General features: G+C 35.6%; 1 protein-coding gene across 10 annotated transcripts in view; it reads left to right on the top strand.

The window, feature by feature from the left end:
* Positions 1-22903, top strand: part of sulf2b (sulfatase 2b) — a 169593-nt gene that overhangs the window by 137416 nt on the left and 9274 nt on the right. For all 10 annotated transcript variants that reach the window (XM_039658365.2, XM_039658394.2, XM_089124663.1 and 7 more), the window contains 8 exons: positions 366-535; positions 7571-7721; positions 8957-9132; positions 12239-12367; positions 16574-16630; positions 16746-16878; positions 20005-20230; positions 22663-22900. In XM_039658365.2, the coding sequence (XP_039514299.2) occupies positions 366-535; positions 7571-7721; positions 8957-9132; positions 12239-12367; positions 16574-16630; positions 16746-16878; positions 20005-20230; positions 22663-22900 (1280 nt within the window). The remainder of the gene's footprint in view (positions 1-365; positions 536-7570; positions 7722-8956; positions 9133-12238; positions 12368-16573; positions 16631-16745; positions 16879-20004; positions 20231-22662; positions 22901-22903) is intronic.

Genomic DNA, 22903 nt, shown 5'->3' with positions numbered 1-22903 from the left:
CTTTTCTTACTGCATCTCCTCTATTCATTTCTTTCCACGTTTTCATCCATTCTTAACCAGTTTGATTGATAGTCTTGTTATTCTGATTTATAACAAAGTCAGACCTTTCCCTGTCTGTCTCTCCCACTCTTTCTCTCATTGGTTCTCCCTCAAATGTTGGTCTCTTTTGTCAGCTTTCATCAGTCTCTCCTCCTTTTTTCCTTTTTTTAACCATTCATTGCAGTGACTGACATTCAAGCTCCCTGGCAACAGAAAAGTTTGCTTATGGGTGGGCTATATGTGTGTGTATTTTAAGCTTTTGACTAACTGATGCTAAAATGTTTTAAATCACTAGATTAACGATCAGATCTCTGTATCTCTTATAGGACTACCTGACAGATCTCATAACCAATGACAGCATCAGTTATTTCCGCATGTCAAAGAAGATCTACCCACACCGACCCGTCCTGATGGTGATCAGTCACTCGGCCCCTCATGGCCCAGAGGACGCGGCTCCTCAGTACACCACTGCCTTCCCCAATGCATCCCAGCACATGTGAGTCCAAAACGCTATTGCAGGGATGTCCTACAGAGTTTAGCTCCAGCTTGTTTCAACACACCTGCCTTGAAGCTTATTCAGAGATGGTCTTATCATTGAGAGATATGAGGTTCCATGGCTCTACCATTGGAGAAAGCGTAACGGCTATATTGGATCACGTGTGCCTTGATAACCAATCATTAGGGGTGTAACGGTTTATATATTCGTATTCGTTCATTATGAGGCTTTCAGTTAATTTTTTTACGCATTTTTGAACCGAACGGTTCGTTGGACCATTTTTCCTGCCGACCAAAATTTCGATATTTTAAATGTAGGTGCGTCGTGCGTGGCAAGCGCGCTCATAATGTAAGAGATGCTGGCGTGACCACAACATTGCCCAACATCAAATGGTAAATGTAATGTAAGCGGAACGAAACTGAGCTGCTCGTTATTGTGTGGTTGACGGACCGTTTATCGTCAGGTTTTAGCAGGAGCAGGAATGGACACCACTGATCTATTGCATATCATCTATTTTAAAAAGGTCTGAAGAATTTAAGCATGAACTCCACCCGCTAAAACCTGACGATCATGTTCTCCAGCATGATTTGGGATGATCCAAAAACCAGTTTTTTGATTATTAACCTAAACATGAATGTACTGTAGGATCATAGATATCATACAAACTTTGGGGGAAAGACATGTAAAATGTCAGTGGTAGCTGAGATGAATGAGAAGAGAGCAGAGAATCAGCTTAAAACTCATGGATAATGGAAATCTCATCCCACATTTCTCTATTTCTGTCACTCAAGTGCTACTGAATAGAGTTGTTATAATGGAAACAGTCCTCTTTGGTTCATAGTAATGTAGCCACACACACACACACACACACACACACACACACGTGTTTTTTTTTTCTCTCCTGCTCTCCTGCTAATTCCCCACCAGCTGCTATCAGACATTTTTTTCAATGTCTCTTTCTTTCCCTTCGTTCATCTCATCTCTCCACTTCTGTCCCTCCAGCAGATAAATCCTCCTGTCTCTGTCTATGCTTTTCCCAAGGTCTGTAATCCCCCTGCTTGAGAGGCACTGCCATTCTTCACACACATGCTGAATACATACATGATGAGGAAAAGAATATTTGTGCACACTCACATAGTCTCGGTTAAATCCTGTCTACACGTGATGTTGTTGTTTTTAGGTGGCTGCATTTCCTAAACCTCTTTAACCCCACTCTCACTCTGTGTGTATACCGAGTAATCTCAAAATTTCATTTTATAGTGCTCAATGTCTATTGTTTTAACCGCTAATCTCATAAATTCAGCCTCTGTACACAAGAAATCTCTGACCAGGGGCTGAGTTAAACACTAAATTTAAGATAAATTATATTTTTTGCTCTTTTTTTTTAAATGAATGCATCCATTATCTGAGTGTTTGCGCGCTGATTGAGTGAATGTGTTCAGTGTAATTTCTGTGCCGCTAGCCTAAAAAAACCCCAGCAAAATGACAAAAATAATACTGAATTTTTCCGAACACTAAACTGGTAAAAAAAAAAAGAGGTGGGTAAAATATAAATTCTGGTAAAAAAAAAAACAACTATAAATCCTGGTGGACCACAACGTGGTCACTAGATAAGGTGGGCCACTGCCTACCGGTGTATGTCTATCTCCTGATGACATTGCTATATAGGGAGGGCTCGACATTAAGCCTTTTCATACGCTTGTCCTTCGGACAAGTAAATCTGTCATTCACTTGTCAGAGTAAAAAAGTTGCTCATCCTAATTTTTTATTTTTATTAATTTGTTTTGAAACAATATTCTCATCAGTGTTCAATCAGCTTTGATATTTAAATCACCATAATGTAATATCTGCACCTTTAAAGGGCATCTACTCCCCCCCCCCCCAATATTATTAAATGTATGCTTCATCTTCCATTTTAAATTCCTAAATTTGATCAATAAATTCAAATACTTTCGAGTCAAGTGGCGTGTTATCTCTACGCATTTTGAGCTATCCGCGTGTATCCGCGTTTATGCGTGTATGTCTACACCATTAATGTCCGAGTGATTCCGCGTGTCTGTACACACTGTCAAAAGTCCAAGCGAAACGAAGCAAAATGTAGATCTACATCTGGGGAGCGATCTTTTTTTTCCTTGGATGGTAAGGGAACAGTCATAAATGCCATTAATAAATAAAAGTCATAAATGACGCGAATAGCGCGTCAGGCGCAAATGATTTCAATGTAAAGTCAATGCAAAGACGCGCTACACGCGTAAAAAATTCCTGCGGCGCGAATGAGGCGTAGAGCGTGGTGCGGTAGACGTGAATACATGAATACGTGAATACGTGAATTCATTTGCACGTCAAGTTCGCGCGAATGGCGCGAATAGAGCGTCTGGCGCGTTAAGCGCGAATGATGTAGTTACTGTGTGTGTAACCGCAGTTACCGCTGGCAACGCTATAACGTCTCCGCTTTGGGGTATGTCTGGTGCGAGTTTGTTTATGTTTTTTCAACATATAAACACAGTATAATCATCAGAGATGCACGCAATTACATTCGGAAATAGACAAGCTTTGTTTGCATAAATTCGTTTGCAGAAAAATCATAAATTCCCTTAATATCCCATAAATTGTATAAAACTTTTATAAACCCAGCCAGTATAATCCCAATGAACTCATCCAAAATGAATTATTTAACATATAACATATAACTGCAAAGCGTCTAATTTGTAAACAAAATTATTTACGCACTAAATCCAGCATAAACTCGGGCACAATTTGCATATTTTTAAAATCTCAAAACAGACGTCACATCCCAAACCGCACATCAATTGGCTGCCGACCGCATTTTTCGCTTGATATTTGCATAAAGTTGAGAACTGCCCAACCTTTTGACGCTCTCAACGCTTTCACCGGTCTGCTGTTCTAGCTCTCCCGAGCAAATACAGTGCGGTGAATCTCTCGATGAATGCTCAATCAACATAAAAAAAGATGGCCGCCAACGGGTTTTGATTCTGACGCGCGTAAATTTCGCTTCAAACTTTTGATTTTACGCACGTCAGTTTCACTCTTGACGCTTGAATTAACACAAAGTGGTCAAGCGTCAAACTAGACGCGGTAGACGCGAATTTGATGCGCTATTCGCGTCCGGTGTGAACATAGCATTATGGCAACTCCACTTACACATTCTGACATTGCACTATAAATTGCACACTGACACATTTCATACACATAAAACAAAACATAAAACAAGCTTAAACGTTTCTGTACTTGTGTACTATCTATTACGTGTCATAGACACACCCTACAGCACAAGCATAGATATATTATCTAGTTAACGCACCACAAATGAGCAAACAAAAGGCCTGTTATGTACTAAATCTCTCTCTCTGTCTCTCTCTCTCTGTCTCTCTCTCTCAGATTCGATTTGCTTTCAGGACATTGTGTCTCTAAGCACAAAACCACACAACTATGAGCTCCCATTTCTCTCGCCAATAAAAAAAAGGAGAGCGAGAGAGGAAAAGAGAGCAAAGAGATACTGTCAATGAATATTACCCATCTTTCCTGAAATATTGAGGCGTCAGGAATGAAATCAGACATTAAAGGGACAGAATGTCCCTAAATGTGCATATTCACTTTCTCATACAGCCTGATAAAAACCCCTGATGAAAACAAAAACAGATGAATATTTTTTTTCATTAGTAGATGGGCAGCTCTTCAAATAAACGTGTGTGTGTGTGTGTGTGTGTGTGTGTGTGTGTGATAAGGTTTTGGAGGCTTTTATAGTTTAACAGGCCTTTCATTCACCACCGGAGTAGATAAAAACCAAAGATGCAAACCTGCCCACTTTATGACTCAAATAAAATCTCCATCACCCTTTCAAAGTGACTGCTCAAGGCAGACACTTTTATTATTTTTCTGATGTCATCTCACTTTCACCATTAAAAACAAACAGCCTTGCTCCTGTTTTTCCGATCCAGTCTCTTCTGCACACAATTCTCCGTAAAAGCATGTTTTATGATTCATATACAAGTGTATTTCATATTGTACATACATTGCAATGAATCATGCCTTATTTTTCACTCCATAGCCATAATAGATGTCTGCGCTCCACACACGTATTCATATGCATGTATACTTCTCCGGCTGTCGGGGGGGGGATGCCCTAGAATTCCTCTATCCTCTTTTAATTTTCCATGAAGTGCAGGGAGCGCTCTTATTCTCTCCATTCAGTCCTCTGCAAACCACCCGCCACTGTCCACAATGGCCTCTCACTAGTCCTGTACTTCTCTGCTCCTTGCCCTCGTACAGTGCTGTATGTGATTAACCCCTCGCTGCCCCTCGGACTGGCACAAGGCCACTGGAGAGATATTGTACAAATCCTTCCAGATAGCCTGAGAGTATTATTCAGTGGGAAAATCCCCATGTTCTCATCGCCGTGTGAGCCCGCTGCACCTGTTTCAACTCCAACACTCCTGAGATGGAGGGAATAATGAAAATATGATCGGAAAAAACAAGAGAGGAAGAGACAGAATGTTTGGAGAGGATTAAAAGGATTATGTGTAGAACAATAAAGAAGATAAAACCAGAGAGAGAACGAAAATGCCGTTTACTACATAGGCAGCTGCCTTACGAGGCAGTGGTGTAACCGCGATGGAATGTGATGTGACTTATTTGTAACACTCGATATAGGCAGCAACGCGCCACACAAGCAGCATTCCTCACGTCACACACACCGAGACTCAGTTTACTCAATTCAACTTGAGTTTACATTAGCATGTTGCTAAGCTAACGCTTTAGTCTAATAAATGTAGAACACACACATAATATTGGGTAAAATAGTGTGTTGTTAATCAGATTAGAACTTTTTTTTTCTCAAAATAATTCTGTATTAAAATATTTATAACCAACTTTTCTGTTCACTCCGTTTAATTCCACTTGAGTTTGATGTTAGCATGTTGCTAAGCTAATTCCCTGATTAGTCTAATAAACCTAAATACAGAGCACACACCAATATTGAGTGAAATAGTGTGTTGTGAATCAGATAAGAGCTATTATTACTCAAAATAATTCTGTGTTAAAATATTTTTTGTCAACTTTCCTGTTCACTCTGTTTGCAGGTTATTCCACTTGAGTTTGATAGCTAATAAACCTAAATACAGAGCACACATCGATATTGAGTGAAATTATGTGTTGTGAATCAGATTAGAGCTATTTCTACTCAAAATAATTCTGTATTAAAATATTTATAATAAACTTTTCTGTTCACTCCGTTTACAGGCAATTGCACTTGAATTTGACGTTAGTATGATGCTAAGCTAATTCCCCGATTAGTCTAATAAACCTAAATACAGAAGACACACCAATATTGAGTGAAATAGTGTGTTGTGAATCAGATTAGAACTATTTTTTTCTCAAAATAATTCTGTATTAAAATATGTATAATAAACTTTTCTGCTCACTCCGTTTACAATTCCACTTGAGTTTGATGTTAGCATGATGCTAAGCTAATTCCCTGATTAGTCTAATAAACCTAAATACAGAGCACACACCAATATTGAGTGAAATAGTGTGTTGTGAATCAGATTAGAGCTATTTTTTTCTCAAAATAATTCTCTATTAAATTATTTATAATAAACTTTTCTGCTCACTCCGTTTACAATTCCACTTGAGTTTGATGTTAGCATGATGCTAAGCTAATTCCCCGATTAGTCTAATAAACCTAAATACAGAGCACACACCAATATTGAGTGAAATAGTGTGTTGTGAATCAGATTAGAACTATTTTTTACTCAAAATGAGCTGCAAATTTAACCCATGTATTTCTGTATTCAAACCACTTTCTCACAACATGTCCCACAGTGATTATGTATTGGGTAAAAATGGTGTTTATTGGCTTTTCGTGTGCATTCGACCACTTGAACGTCTACCCTAGGAAAGCAATCCGGTCTCATGCGTTTTCAACTACTTTTAGAGTAGCTCAAAACATTTAGACCCTATTTACACTTGTAATTAGTATCTTCAGCTTGTGATCGGGTCGACGATAACGCATCTTAATGCTAGGTGTAAACAGGGCCAGAGTGACACTGAATGAAGGATCATGTTTGTGAGTGAAATTAATGAAATGGGAGGTCACAAAATGGAGGATAAACTATATATCGCCATAACAAGATGTAACAAGGGGCAATGAGCGAATCAGTGAACAGTGTATGAATATTTTCAGTAAATTGATTGAAATCACTGATTAATTAAAATCCCAGGCACTACTCCATTAGTAGTGAAATGTTCATTAAAATGTCATGTTTTGTTACCTTAAAATGTTAAAAGCACATTTAGGGCAACAGTACTGTACAGACAAACAAGTGCAACACACATCTATTCCAGTACGGACACAGAAATACACAGATACACCAACGAGAGAGAGAGAGAGAGAGAGTTACATCCCTTGTTGTCACTAAGTTGTTTATCAGTTTAAATATACGACAGCCACAAAGCAAGGCCAGGCAGAAAGCAGATCCGCGTGATGATGCTCACATTGATTTGTCTGTAGAAGGCTTTAAGTAAAGGCTGTTAAACAATAGAGCTGGGGGCTTTTAATCACAACCGTAAAGGCTTCGAGTGTAAGTGCTGTTTGTTTCTAATAGGCCTCAAACTCACGCGCCTGGCACAGGAGCGAGGAGGAGGAGCTACAAACACTTCTCGCTCTTTTTGTTCCTCAATAATGCTTGAACAACCATTACATTTACAGAGTGTCAGTCTGTCAGTCAGAGCCCAGAAACCGTGAGACTGTAAAATTGCAATGTGTCATTTTCGAGGAGACGGGTGAGAGAGAGCAAACGTTCGATTGCTGTCGATTTACATTTGATTTGTAATTCTGACCATGCAAACACACACACACAGAGACACATCATCTCAGCTGTCAAAATCTGTCTGTGTGCTTTCCTCCAACATCAGCAGAACGCAGTCGACTAACAGTGTCTGCTCTGAAGACTCTGGATTTCTCTCAGTCATGCTCCAGCAGGTCCACTGACTGCCACTCTTTTCTTCTCCTTTCAGAACGCCCAGTTATAATTACGCCCCTAATCCAGACAAACACTGGATTATGCGTTACACCGGCTCCATGAAGCCCATTCACATGGAGTTCACCAACATGCTGCAGCGCAAGAGATTGCAAACGCTGCTGTCCGTGGACGATAGTGTGGAGAAGGTACATCATGTAATATTTATGAAGCCCTAAAATATATGAGCATTTTGAGAATGGGAACAAATTTCATTCCTTGGGGAAAATAATGGCAGTACCTTTGTACATTTATGATATCAGATTGCATGGTAGTTTTCTGGATCACATGTATCGAATAATTATAATATTCTAAAATAAAAATTGAACATTATGGTAGTGTTATTTTAGTATGCTTTATATTATATTATGCTGTTTGTTAATGTCTAGCAGTTTTTTCAATGTTAAGTTTAGATTTAATGTTGATTTTACTTTAAGTTTAAGTATTTTTATGTTTTGTATTTTTACTGTATTTTTTACATACATTTATTTCAACATTTTAAATAATTTTTAATTGTTTTACTTTTAGTTAACCCAAATTAGAATTGTGCATTTCACAAAACAATATTTAAAAAATGTTTTTTTAAATGTACAGTTTTCCCAGAAAAAAATTAATAAATTATATATCATATACTATATATATATATAATTTTTTTATAATTATATAATTATATAATTTTATATATATATGAAGAGTTCAGATGCAAAAGCCTCTAAATGCCATTTGAAATTTTCTTCTTTAATGATGATTTTTATCAAACTTGTATATTTAAGTTCAGTAATTTCACTTAAATGGCAATGATAATTACCTATTAATTGCTATTTAAGTGAAATTACTGAACATAAATATACAAGTTTGATAAAAATCATCATTAAAGAAGAAAATTTCAAATGGCATTTAGAGGCTTTTGCATCTGAACTCTTCATATATATATATATATATATATATATATATATATATATATAATATTATACATGCAAAAAAAAAAATATTTAAAAAAGGGTTTTTGAAATTTACAGTTTTCACAGGAAAAAACAAAACAAAACAAAAAACTGTAATTTAAAAAAAAAACCTTTTTTAAATATTGTTTTGTGAAATGCACCAGTAATAATATTATGGCATAATATTATGCACATAAAAAACAAAACATAACCAAAAAAAACAAAATTTAAAAAAGGGTTTTTTTTTAAATTTACAGGTTTTTTGTTGTTGTTTTTTTTTCCCTTTTTTAAATATTGTTGTTTTTTTGTTTGTTTTTTTGTTTTTTTGCATGTATAATATTCAAATTCTCTATGTTTTGTCTCGCATTTCTCCAAAATGCAACCCTACAACGATCTACATAATTTTTTCTTACCACTGTCATGTTTCTTTTGTTTGAATATAGATATATAACATGTTGGTGGACACTGGAGAGCTGGACAACACGTATGTAATCTACACGGCTGACCACGGATACCACATCGGTCAGTTCGGACTGGTCAAGGGGAAATCCATGCCCTACGAGTTTGACATCAGAGTTCCCTTTTACATCCGCGGCCCAAATGTGGAGGCAGGAGGCATGTAAGTGTTTGAGTTTTGTATGTGATGGTCCTGTCCAAGAGAGCAGAGCCTGCGGTTTCACCAAGTGTGACGTGTTCCTGGATCTACATCTTTGTTGATCATGAAACAACATTCCAATGATCAGATTTTCAGGGACAAGTTTACAGTTTATGTCAAGTTTAGGCTTACATCCAGGGTTAGATGCTTCTACATCAGTGTTATTCACCTATCATTTCCCTCTGATTTTAGGGATAAATTAGGGTAGGGGTAGGTTTAGGGGTAGGAATAGGGTTAAGACTACATTTTCAGGCTTTCAAGAGTGTTGTTCCAGGACCAACAAAATATGCTGACCCAGAAACGCTTATAACATCCAAGATAAATGCTAAATAGATTGCTCACAAAAAAAAAAGTGTCAAATAAATATGTGTATATTAGACAACGTAACCTTTTTTGGTAAGACTTTACTTGAAGGGGTGTGCATAAGTTGGCTTTGACATTTGCTGTCATGAGGCATTATAACTACATCATGAATATTTTTCGTGACCTCAACTACAGTGTTACTAATTGAATTTGTCATTAAAAAGTTATAATGGCTTCATGACAGCCAATGTCAAAACCAACCACCTGACAGTTTAATGTAATGTTAGGTGCTTTCTTAAGTTTGATAATTAATCTGCTAATGTCCTAATGTCATATTTGCATTAAACATGTCATAACTGAGCAAATACTTAATGACAGTTGTCACAAACATGCATAAAACTTCCTTCATATTCATAACACATGTCATGATTATGAAGGTGTCACCCCTTCAAGTAAAGTGTTACCCATTTTTCTAGTGTTGCTGAAAGCTTTGCATAGACTTTAGCTTGGTCTTAAAGCTTTTTACACGGTTGGCTTATTTTCATTGCACTGCATTGCAGAAAGGCTCTTAAAATATAATGATTATTTCCCAAAAGTATATATTTTAAAAAAAAATATATATATAGAATTTAATATATGATTTAAATCTATAGCAATTGCTCTTTTTGTAATGTTTTTGTACAGAGGCTAATGTTACTTTTTAATGAGGTCTGAACTGTGCTTCTTGATTTATGGGCTTTTAATGACTTTCCAATGCCCTGCCACATATAGAGAGAGGGAATGAGATCAGCACTTGTTGCAGGCCATATTTGAACCTGCAGCCCCAAGGGAGCACCAGACCAGACCTCTTTTTAAATGTAGAAAACTCAATCTCTCTTTCTCTCGCAAGTGTTTAATATGGTATTCTTGTTGCACTGCTGTGTGATCTGGCTTCTCTCCTTCTCAGAAAAGCTGATTAGCAGCATTAAAGTCCACTCATGTGAAGACCACGAGACTTTACTCTGTGAAAGAAAGACAGAAAAGAGGATAAAGTGTTTGGCGAGAGACTCCGGGTGAGAGAGGCACAGCTGGGCTCAGTTCAATATCAGATGAGCCTTTAGGCAATAAAATTAGAGCCAGATGAGGCTAATTTACTTTATGAAAACTTTGAACGGATATGATTGGATTAATCGACTCTGAGTTTCATTCCATTGACTTCACAGGATTTGAAACGATCAAATGAAATCAGTTTTGAATGAAAATTAAAGCCTCGGTCTAAATCACATTGAGGGTATTTGGGGTTGATGTTTACTTACAGAGCTCTATATCTGTTAGTTCACAGTGGTTCTTAAATAGGAAGGTGGCTTTCAGTTATTTAAAATAAAACAAGCTTTAAAATAAACTAAAACATCTAAAAATCAGGATGTGAGATGATGTGATCTTTCTTATTTTAATTAGTTCCCTCGACTGTCATTTTTATTTAATAACCAGAATCCTTTAAAAAAAATGGATATTTGAGGGAATTTTAAAAGTGTGATGTATAGACCTGGAAAAGTCATGGATATTAATAAAATCCTAATAAGTCAAGAACATTTCTATAAAGAATGTACCTCTACACTGTAAAAATTAATATGCTTTATCTAATCAAAAAAAATTGTGGCAACAGATTACAAGTAATATTATTGAATAAATTTAACAAATTAGAATTGAGTAATAATTAATCAAATTAATTCCTTAAAAGTCAATCATTTAAAATGAGTAAAACTTACAACAACAACAACCAACTAACATCAGGTGTATTCAAAGTTGGAAATATAAAATCTGTTAGTGAGATATTTTTTGTTACATCTTTTGGTGTAAACTTTACTCATTTTAAATGGCTAACTTTTAAGGAATAATTTGATTAATTATTACTCAGTTCTAATTTGTTTATTATTAAATTTAATTAATAATATTGCTTGTAATCTGTTGCCACAATTCTACTAATTAGATAAAGCATATTCATTTTTACAGTGTAGTTTTTACTCAAGATCAAAAATTAATATTTGTGAGATAAAAATAATTGTAAAACCCTTAATCACAAAGTGGAGAAGCCATTTAGATTTGATAATGAACCCCGAATAACTTTCAGTTCTTGAATCTTCTGAATTTTCGAATGTAATTATTAAAATTTTATTGTAATTTAATATAATTTGTTATAATATTTGTAAAATTATTTGAACATATTGACACTCTTTCTGTAATAGCACCACAGCACAAGTACCAGAACATATATTTAGGGCCTTTGAATATTGTCTTGGTCAATGAGGGGCCTCACTCGGAGTCAAAAAGTTTGAGAACCACTGTGTTACATTCACATTCTTCTCAATGGCAGTTGCTTGTATGTGTGCTACAGCCATCACATCTGATTTCCCAATACTTCAGTGGGTATTCAACCATCTTGTGAAATCCCAAATCCCATGAGCCGTATATGAATAACACTGCAAACAACACAGGGAATAAGTGAACATCAAAGTATAGTGGGGAAAATTGACCCACTTGTCATTGCATACCACCTCAGTGGATCATGAAATATCAAACAAAAATATATTGTTGTATAATGCATACTGTTTCACATACTACTTTTATTAAAAATAGTAAAGAGAATGCAGTGTGGATACTGTATTCTGAATTCCAAGCCCTGGATCTCTCTATTTCTCTCACTGTCCTTATCTTATTATCAGTCAGTGTTCATGTGCTGGTTTCTGACCATTATGTCAAATGACGACCCCCTCTTCTGTTTCCATAGCAACCCACACATCGTGTTGAACATAGACTTGGCCCCTACCATCCTGGATATTGCAGGAATGGATGTTCCACCAGACATGGATGGCAAGTCCGTCCTCAAGCTCCTGGACACAGACCGTGTCATGAACAGGTGAGATTGTCTCCTCAAGTGTGTCATAAAAATAAAAAAAAAATGGAGTATTTCCTACTCTGAATGGGCAATAATATAGAGTGGTGCTGACTGAATTTTATGAGTTTATTGGTCAGTTGTTATTGTGTCTTTGGTTACATTAGCAGAATAGAAAAGTCAGATCAGTTAGTACGTTTTGAAAAGTGTTGAGGGTAACACATTACAAGTAACGTGAGTTTTGTAATCAGATTACTTTTTTCCAGTTACTACTACTAATAATAATACACTTGATTTATTTAGTTGGATTGTGAAGAGCTCAATTTGCGATTTGGCATATATATGAGTTTAACAATTTAGATAAATAATGTGAAACCAAGCAATGAAATGCTTTAAATGTCGGCATTGTTATTTTAAAATCAACACAAAACCTGACCGGGAGCCAGAGTAAGGACTTCAAAACTGGAGTAATATGATTGCATATCCTGGAACCAGTCAAGAACCTGGCAATAACCTTTCTTCAAGAAACTCCAGCTAAAAGGGCATTACAGTTATCTTGTCGAGAGACAACGAATGAGTTTTCACCTTTTCAGCTACAGAGAAATTTAGCATAGGACGCAATCGTGCTATATTACTGAGGTGAAAAAAAAGGTGTTTTAACTGTACTATGAACAAAAGAATCAAATAAAACTCCAATGTTCCTCTCTTCAAAACAGAGCCATCAATAGTCAAAGACCAGCTTTGGAAATTTGATGAAGGGAATCAATGAGCATGAGACACAAAAAAATATTACTCATACATGTTTTTATCTCAGAAATACAACCAGAGAGAATCCACCAGATTTTGATTGTATATCATCAAATGACAAATGATGTGGTGACAGATAAATATTGAAGAGTAAAGGGCCCAAGACTGCACCCTGGGGAACACCAGTGCAAACAGAGTTAATCTCAAACCTGTCCCCATGTTAAGAGAAATGAGGAATAAGTGCAGAGGCGTTGTGTGTGCTGTCCGAACATGATGGTTATTGTAGTTTAAGAATAATTGTGAGCAGACTTTTACTCATCTCACTTGCAGTGCAAACTCAGAGTATTACACAAACCAGCAATAATTAAATTACATTAAAATAGTTAAACAACACAAATATACTTTGTGTATTAAATCCAACACTATCTCACGACCAATTCGTACGAATTTGACGCATGATTAAAAAGTGTCTAATTCGTACGACCTCACTCGTACTAATTCGTACGATTTGTCTAAACCCACGTGATGGTTAAGTTTAGGGGCGGGGTAAGGGGTAGGTCATTCGTACGAATTCATACGAATTGGCCAATTCGTAAAATATGTACGATTTAGCAAAATCTTATTAATTCGTACGAGTGAGGTCGTATGAATTGTTACGAATTAGCCACTTTTTAATCATTCGTCGAATTCGTACGACTTGGTCGTGAGATCGGGTTGATTAAATCTTATTATCCACTGTCTTTTCTGCTGACCTTTGATGACCCAAGTTAACCACACAAATAAGCAAAAATTACGTTAGACATAACATTTATAGTAACTGATGCATTACTTTTAAAAGTAACTTTTCTCAACACTGACTTTGAAGTAAATACATGTATATTAAAGGGATAGTTCATTTTGGAATTAATTTTTGATATGTTTTAGCTTACCTCAAGGGCATCCAAGATGTAGGTGTCTTTGTTTCCGCAGTATTTTCAATTTTGATATTTTTAGGTCAAACCGTTCTTGTCTGTCAGTCATATAATGGAGGTCTATGGTCACCACCTCAAAGAGCATGCACAGAGAAGTCCAAATTAAACATGATTTAATGACTCATAAATGTAAGTACACATTGATGGCCTAAGACACGAAACGAGCGGTTTGTGTGAGAAAACGAACTGTATTTATATAGTTTTTACCTCTTGTTAACAGCTATGTCGAACTGATCTGAATCAGATGTCCAACTGAACCGAACAGAACCGTGTCCAACGTTGCGCCGGAAGTGATCTCTCGCGCGACATTGCGGAAGTTTTACCTTTCACTAAACATATTTAGATATACTGAAAATGTCAAAATTGAAAATACTGTGAAAACAAAGACACCTACATCTTGGATGCCCTTGAGGTAAACTAAAACATATCAACAATTAATTTCAAAGTGAACTATCCCTTTAAAACATGAACTGATGAACTGTGCACAGTAAGGCCAGAGATACTTATTAAGAACTGCCAATCTTATCTTTTTTAGTAGCCTTCTGAATCAACAGCACTACTTCGCTATATTACATGACCCTATTTGTACTGCTGAGTTTCCTGAGGACAATGACACATTGCATTTAGCCTAATCCTGAGTCTGTCAGAGCTGCAGGAACAGCACCTCGCCTCACTTCATTGTCACTGAGTGGCAGCAGATGGCAGTCTGCCAGGCGTCCTACTGGCACACAACCCCTCATCACCATGACACCTGCTGAAATCTCATCTCTGCACTCTTCCGCTAGCCTGCGTACCTCTTTTATTTTAGATGAGAGGAAGAGATGCATATCTCAGCAGGAGGTGGGTGGACAGGAAATAAGAAATCCGGAGGGAAGAGGGTCTTTCTGGGAAAATCACTGGCAGAGAGCAGGAGGGCTACATCTCTCAATCACCTCAGACACTAATTAAACAATTCATCCGCTTCCACGTGTTTTTTAAGGCATCTCTAATCATGCTTTTCAAGATTTTCAGGTCCTAGATATGTCTAAAAATAGTGTTGAGCTATATATGACTAAAACATCTCCACAATCGGCCTCGTGCTACAGTGCACATTGTATCAGTTCAGTGGATGGTTTCAATTATTATTGTTTCTGATTCCCATCTGTATTGTGGTTATGCTAATGTGACATTGATTTTCTGTATCATCACACAAGTCTTGCCAGTTTAAACTTTTAAACGATTTTACTGGAGCGCTGTTCCTCAACTAACAGGAAAGGTTCTTGGCATGGTTCTCGCAAAGTTATGAATAAACATTATTCCAGTAATGCAAAGTGAATGTGAACAGATTTGAGTGTGAAAATTGAATGCACGTCAGTATACTGCCCTACAAAGCAAAAAGGCAGTAACTACGTAGAGTGCAGAACTGAGAAAAATGACTTTTGCTAGGGCTTTTTGCAGTTACTGTACAAACCACTACCATTTTTCTCTAAAATGACACGCATTTAAGATAAGATGTTTTGTTACATAACAAAGGATGCCTTGAATGTCATGAAAATTGTAATAATTAAAGCTTTACCAAAACTGCAGTTACTGCCTTTTTGCTTTGTAGGGCAGTATATCAGATCCATGTTTAAACTCTTAAAGTGACAGCAGCCTAATATACATACAGTACATGAAACAATTCCCTCACTGCTCTTGGCTGAAGAACATTTGTAAGCTTTAATGAGAATCAATGGATATTTCATTTATACATTTGATTTTTACATTTGATTATTCACTTTCCTACTTGAATGGCTAAATAGACCTTCAGTGCCTGAAAAAATAATGAAATGTTCCTTAAAAATGGTAGTTTTCAAAACCAAGTGATACCAACATGAATGCAAAGAATACGTTTCTAAGAACTTGGCACGTGAGTTTAAAACTTTCTTTTATTGTGGACACAATACATCATTGACCCAATAGCAAAACTTTCCTCAATAATCCCCATGATTTTAAAGTATAATTCGTCTGTTGTGCAAATGGCATGGGACAAAGTATGCATAATTTGAGATTTTTGTAATAATGCTGCCTTAGTACCACTAACAAGAGGAGTCTGAATTGGAGAAAAGGCCAGGCAGAACACTCTTCAATCTGCCCAAAACTCCTGCGGAGATCAGAGAGTGTGTGTGAGAGCACAGATCAATAGCTCATATCTGCAGAGAAGGTCAGGAGGTGCACAGAGCACCTCCATATACATCCTTCTGTTTTTTTTTTTTGTTTTTTTTTTTTTTTATCAGGGACAGCATTGGGGAGAAAAAAAATAATCGCAGGCTGGATTTATGTTTAAGCCGTTTGTAAAAAAAAATAAATAATAATAATAATTCTACTTTTACTCTTTTTTTCATTCTTTTTCCAATCACGGGCTTAATTTGTCAGGTTAAGTCATCATTCGAAAATGCTGAGAGGAGAAGGTCAATTTCTGGCCAATTTTCTGTTCCAGGTGATCAGTAACAAAGCCGGTAAATCAATATTCAACTGTCTCTCCCAATTGCAGGTTCCAGCTCAACAAGAAGGGAAAAGTGTGGAGGGACTCGTTCCTGGTGGAGAGGGGGTGAGTCTGAGTCAGCACAGATCTGAAGTCTGAAAACAGCCTGAGAGCTCTGGGTTCTTGGTGCGAAAGGTCAACAAATGTTAATTTGGGTTTTTCTTTTCTTCTCTGGTGACAGGAAACTGCTACACAAAATACTGAATGACGAGAAAGATATGGCCCAGGAGGAGAACTACCTGCCCAAATACCAGCGTGTCAAAGACCTGTGCCAGCGCGCAGAGTACCAGACGCCATGTGAACAGATCGGTCAGGTACAACAACATACACACAGGAGAATCTTTCTTTCCTTTCCTTTTATATATATACACACATATATATACACTCATGATGGATCCATGGATGGATCGTAAACATGCTAAATAAATGGTGATCCTATCTGTCATACACAATTTATGGCATTTAAAAAAAAAGTGCTAAATTATTTCAATTAAAAAAGGACAATAATGTAGTCATAATTTAAGTAGTAAATAAAGTCATTCCAACATATACTGAAGAGTTACGTAGAAATAAATAAAATAATCAAATAATGTAAAATAATATGTGTTCTGTTGCAAGTTCACGTACTTGTTTTCTCATGTTTTATTGTTGAGCTGTCAAGTTCTCATGTCGATATAATCAGTTCCAGGACCCTGACACATTTTTATTTTAGGTAAAATTTTATTTGATTATTATCATCATTTATTTATATTTTTTATAGAATTAGAATGTACCAAATATTCTTCGGTTTTATGCAAAACATAAATATGACAAATGGACTATTAGATCTCTTTTATATGGCCAAAAATAAATGCAAAATAAAAAAGCTTTTATGCCTAGCTGTTTGACAGATGAAAACTGTAACAATGTATCTTACATACACAATGTAACCTTGTTCTCACTTGAAATGTGTCCCCACATTAAGTCCTTGAATTTGAGGGTTTTGGACCTGGAAAGACCTTGAAAGGTCCTTGAATTTGATGTTAACCAAGGTGTGGGAACCCTGAAATTAACGATTATTTTCCTAATCGAGTAATAAGTCGATTATTTTGACGATTAATCGAGTAATCGGATATTATCGGATATAATATTTTGATGGTAATAAAAATAGACTTAATTCACCCAAAAATGAAAATTCTGTCAGTATTTAATCACCCTCATGTTGTTCCAAACCTCTATGTGTTTATTTATTCTGCTGAACACAAAGGAAGATATTTGGAAGAATGTTTTTAATCAAACAGATCTCATTCCCCATTGACTACCACAGGAAAAAATACATACTATGGTAGTCAATGGGGAATGAGATCTGTTTGATTAAAACATTCTTCTTTTTGGGTGAACTAAGCCTTTAAGTGAACAATAACCAGGAAAATTACTTGAATACATCTAGAATAACAAAGCGGCAATAATAAATGGTTCAAAGAAAGTATCAAAAGCAAGTATAGTTTTATGATTTCATTGAACAACACATAATTTCGTATACATAATATAGACATTCATACATATTATCATCGAGTATTATTACTCGACACGGGCTAATTGCAATCAAGGATTTTGTTGATTAAAATCAAGCATATTGAAATTGAAGAAACATGATAACCCTACCAATATCTTTACTATGTCTCAATGCATGGTGTCCTACACAAACTGTGTGCTCTGCATATGAGTGGCAGCTCTCTTTGAAAATGAGCAAAAACTCTATTGCTGACCTCAATATGTCACAAACACTCTTTAAAACACTAAAATCTCATGTTCAATCGTTTGCGCATAATCAAATAAATATTCATGAGCTTCACCAGTTAATGGCCATCACCAAACACGTCTGTGAATCACACAACCAGAAAAAAATTATGATAATTTATTCATTATTATTACAAATATAGTGGGTTTTTTTTTAATTAAAATACACATTTTTGCAGGGGGGGATGCAGTGTTAACTTTAATACCATAAAACCATAATATTACCATGGCACCTGGTAATATCTGCATGCTTTTTGGCATATTTTGTCACTATAGACCCTCACACTATTACGAGTAGGTGTGTGTGTGAGCCGTCTTTTGAAACAGAAGTGTGAACAGAGAGATGTCTGGGCTGTCAGATCAGACACCTGAAATTTCATGCTCTCACTTTCAGTCTAACAAGACTGACCCGCTGCAGTCCTCCAGGGACCCGCAGCCCATTCCTGCATTATCTATCCTCTCCATCCAGCCCTCTTTTCTCCAGCTCTTCATGTCAGTCAGGCATTATTCCTACATCTTCTTTTCAGTTTTGATCAAGAAGTTTGCCTTTACGCACCTTCACAGTTTTTCAAAGCAAGAAAAATTCGAGTTTCCAAAAGAAAGGGAAAATTGCTCCTGCCGGTATTGACGTGCATTGTTTTAGCTCCTGATTTACTTAGAATCATGTGTATCAGTTAATATAAGGCAAAAACTCATTTAATTAAGTCAGCATGAAACAGAAGTTGCAATTAACCCTATTGTTATGTATTATCAACTGACATGTCTTCTGGAACATGACAAAATATAGGGCGGGGCTTGATTCTGTCCATGGGAAGCTGATTGGATGTTGTGGTTTGCTATTGGTCGATCTCATGTGAGTGACAGGTCGCCCCGCCCTCATGCCAGAGACATCATTAAAGAAGAAACGAGATGAGCTGTAAGAGGGAGGGGAAGTTAGGGCATGCTAATTAAAAAAAGTAATAACGATGTGCACGGATAAATCATTTTTAATAAACACTGCTATATTCCATAACAATAGAATTGTCACTTTTGGTTTCATGGGGACTTTAAACACTCGCCCATCTCTCTGATAGAGCGCGGTGTAACTTGTCTTTCTCTATAACGAAGCTTTTAACAAGGTGGATTTGTGATCATTTCAGCTGAGTAAGATTTTACACACTTGGCAGGGGGTTCATTTTCATCTTTTACTTCCAGTGTATAAGCACACACACACACACACACTCGTCAAGGTGAGAAGTTAATCGGTTTTGATGGTGTCAAACAAGTTGTCTTCATGAGCAGACACTGTCAAATACAGTTCAGCTACAGAGGAACGAGCTAAGATTATTTTATAAGAACAAGGTTAATGTTGTATAAAACATATGGTATGGTAATAGATGGCATTACTTTAATTAATGTACCTTGGCATTTACATTACAATAAAAAATACACACAATTTTACCAAGGTATCGTTGCAGCAAAAAAAAAAAGGTATATAGATGGTATACCATGGTATCCTGCCTAAACAGCAATGGCACTTCTGTTATTGTTCTGTTAGTGTATTGATCATCGATGCATGAAGATCTCCCACTCTCTCTCTCTCTCTCTCTCTCTCTCTCTCTCTCTCTCTCTCTCTCTCTCTCTCTCTCTCTCTCTCTCTCTCTCTCCCTCTCTCTCTGCAGAAGTGGCAGTGTGTTGAAGACGCCACAGGGAAGCTGAGGTTGTCTAAATGCAAAGGCATGGCCAGTTTGTCTGCAGTGCGGAAGCCGCCTGTATCCAGCATCAAATCCCAGCTTTATATTCAGAGCATGAGCGCTGATGTCAGCGTGAACTCTGAGCCTCAAGCCTGCAACTGTGAACCCAAAAGCTACAGCACCTTCTCCGAGAACAAACTCTTCTCCAAAAAGAGTGAGTACGACTAGATATACTGCACAGCTGCAGGCACACACAGCAACAAGTCCTCCACACACACACACGCGCACACAAATCATTAGGCATGCATTCAGTCAATTTTTCTTTGTACCTCTGCTGCCCTCCAGCGGAAGGAAAACGTACACACACACAAAAAAAGACTTTTTATGCAATATTATGTTATATATTAGCCTAAATATAATTATATATAATGTATTATATGTTTTTTTTTTATTTTATTTTTTTATTGTTCTTCTGATTGTTATTAGTATAAATATTATTATCAAGATTACTCTACTTTGTGTACAAAATTTTCACTAAATTTAAGGAAAATTGCAACTTAACTTGCAACAAATACTAGTGACTGACATCTGTCAATCATCGGTTCGTAGTTGTTCTATATTTGTCAAATTTATCTGAAAGATTTATTTAGTGTAAACTTTCAATTACTGTTAAAATGATTAGTAGTAGTTGTTTAATTGTAATAAATCATGTACTATTTATATATATAATTATTCTATTAAAATTATTAGAAAAAAATATTAATTGTTATTTTAAAAATGTATAATAATAATAATCATCATTTATTTAATATTATTCTAATAATTATATATATATTTATAATATATATATATATATATATATATAATAATATATATAATATATTATATATATATATATATTAATATATAATAATATATATAATAATAATAATATATATATAAATATAATATCTATTTATATATATAATTATTCTATTAAAATTATTAGAAAAAAATATTAATTGTTATTTTAAAAATGTATAATAATAATAATAATTATTATTATAATTTATATATATAATTATTCTATTAATTATATATATATATACTAATAATTTATATATATAATTATTCTATTAAAATTATTAGAAAAAAATATTAATTGTTATTTTAAAAATGTATAATAATAATAATCATCATTTATTTAATATTATTCTAATAATTATATATATATATATATATATATATATATATATATATATATATATATATATATGTGTGTGTGTGTGTGTGTGTGTATGTTGATAATAATTATGTTTGTACGCTACCGTTCAAAAGATTGTTAAAGGAGTAGTTCATTTTTAAAAAAAACTTTTGCTGATAATTTACTCACCCCCATGCCATCCAAGATGTCCATGTCTTTCTTTCTTCAGTCGAAAAGAAATTAAGGTTTTTGATGAAAACATTCCAGGATTTTTCTCCATGTAATGGACTTCAGTGGGAACCAAACTGTTTATGGTCCAAAGACACTTTCAGTACAAACTGCGAACTGTTCAAAGGACTTTAAACAATTCCAGACGATGAATAAGGGTCTTATGAAGCGAAACGATCACTCATTTAAAAAAGAATAACAAAGTTTAAGTTTTATAAGCACAAAAGCTCGCCTTGCTCTGTTAGGGTTCGGGTTAGGGTGTGATACGCGTTCGTGACTCTCCTGTTCAAACTCGTTCATCAAATCCTATCCCGAGTCAACTCGTTCATTTTGTTTGTTGAATGAACCAAATCACATGAAAAAAGATTTGTTCATTTTGATGAACGAGTTCGAACAGGAGAGTCACGAACACACATCACAGAACAGAGCAAGGCGACCATTTGGGCTTATAAAACTTAAACTTGTTGTTGTTTTTTTTAAATGACTGATCATTTCACTTGATAAGACCCTTATTCATTGTCTGGTGTCATTTAAAGCCCTTTCAACAGTTTGCAGTTTGCACTGAAACTCTCATTTGGACCTTGAACCATTTAGTTCCCACTGAAGTCCATTATATCCTGGGATGTTTTCATCAAAAACCTTAATTTCTTTTTGACTGAAGAAAGAAAGACATTGACATCTTGGATGACATGGGGGTGAGTAAATTATCAGCAATTTTTTTTTTTAAAGTGAACTAAGACTCATAGAAAGTCATATAATAATATTGTGAAATTTCGTTTAAATAATATAATAATGATGTCAATAATGTTATTGTCAGAATCACTTGATTTGCAATTTTGTGAAAAACATTATTACAATCTATAATAAGTATTATTTTTCCTTTTTTTTAATAAACATTAATATATATATAAATGTATGTATATATATGAAGAGTTCAGATGCAAAAGCCTCTAAATGCCATTTGAAATTTTCTTCTTGAATGATGATTTTTATCAAACTTGTATATTTAAGTTCAGTAATTTCACTTAAATAACAATTAATAGGTAATCATTATTGCCATTTAAGTGAGATCACTGAACTTAAATATACAAGTTTGATAAAAATCATCATTAAAGATGAAAATTTCAAATGGCATTTAGAGGCTTTTGCATCTGAACTCTTCATATGTTACAAGTATAAATGGAATATATATAAATGGACAAGAGATAATGTGAAGCCCTGCGTTTGATTGACAGAACTAAAGTCACTGAAGAGCTACTCCAGGAACCGCTATGCCCGTGCTGTTTCCATGGAGATGGGCGGAGACCTGTACGCAGTGGACCTGGATCACGAGCACAGACCCGCGGGCCCCAGGAACCTCAGCCTCCAGCACAACACAGCGGATGAGGACGAGTTCAGCGGGATGGGACCCGCGGCAGTCGACCAGACCAGCAACAGCCTGACTGTGCCCTCCTCCATTAAAGTCACTCACAGGTG

This window comes from Pimephales promelas, chromosome 20 (assembly GCF_988280905.1).
Source record: "Pimephales promelas chromosome 20, fPimPro1.hap1.1, whole genome shotgun sequence".
In the NCBI taxonomy this organism is placed as follows: domain Eukaryota; kingdom Metazoa; phylum Chordata; class Actinopteri; order Cypriniformes; family Leuciscidae; genus Pimephales; species Pimephales promelas.
The sequence above is the reverse complement of the archived record's forward strand: the minus strand, read 5'-3'. Positions and strand labels throughout refer to the sequence as shown.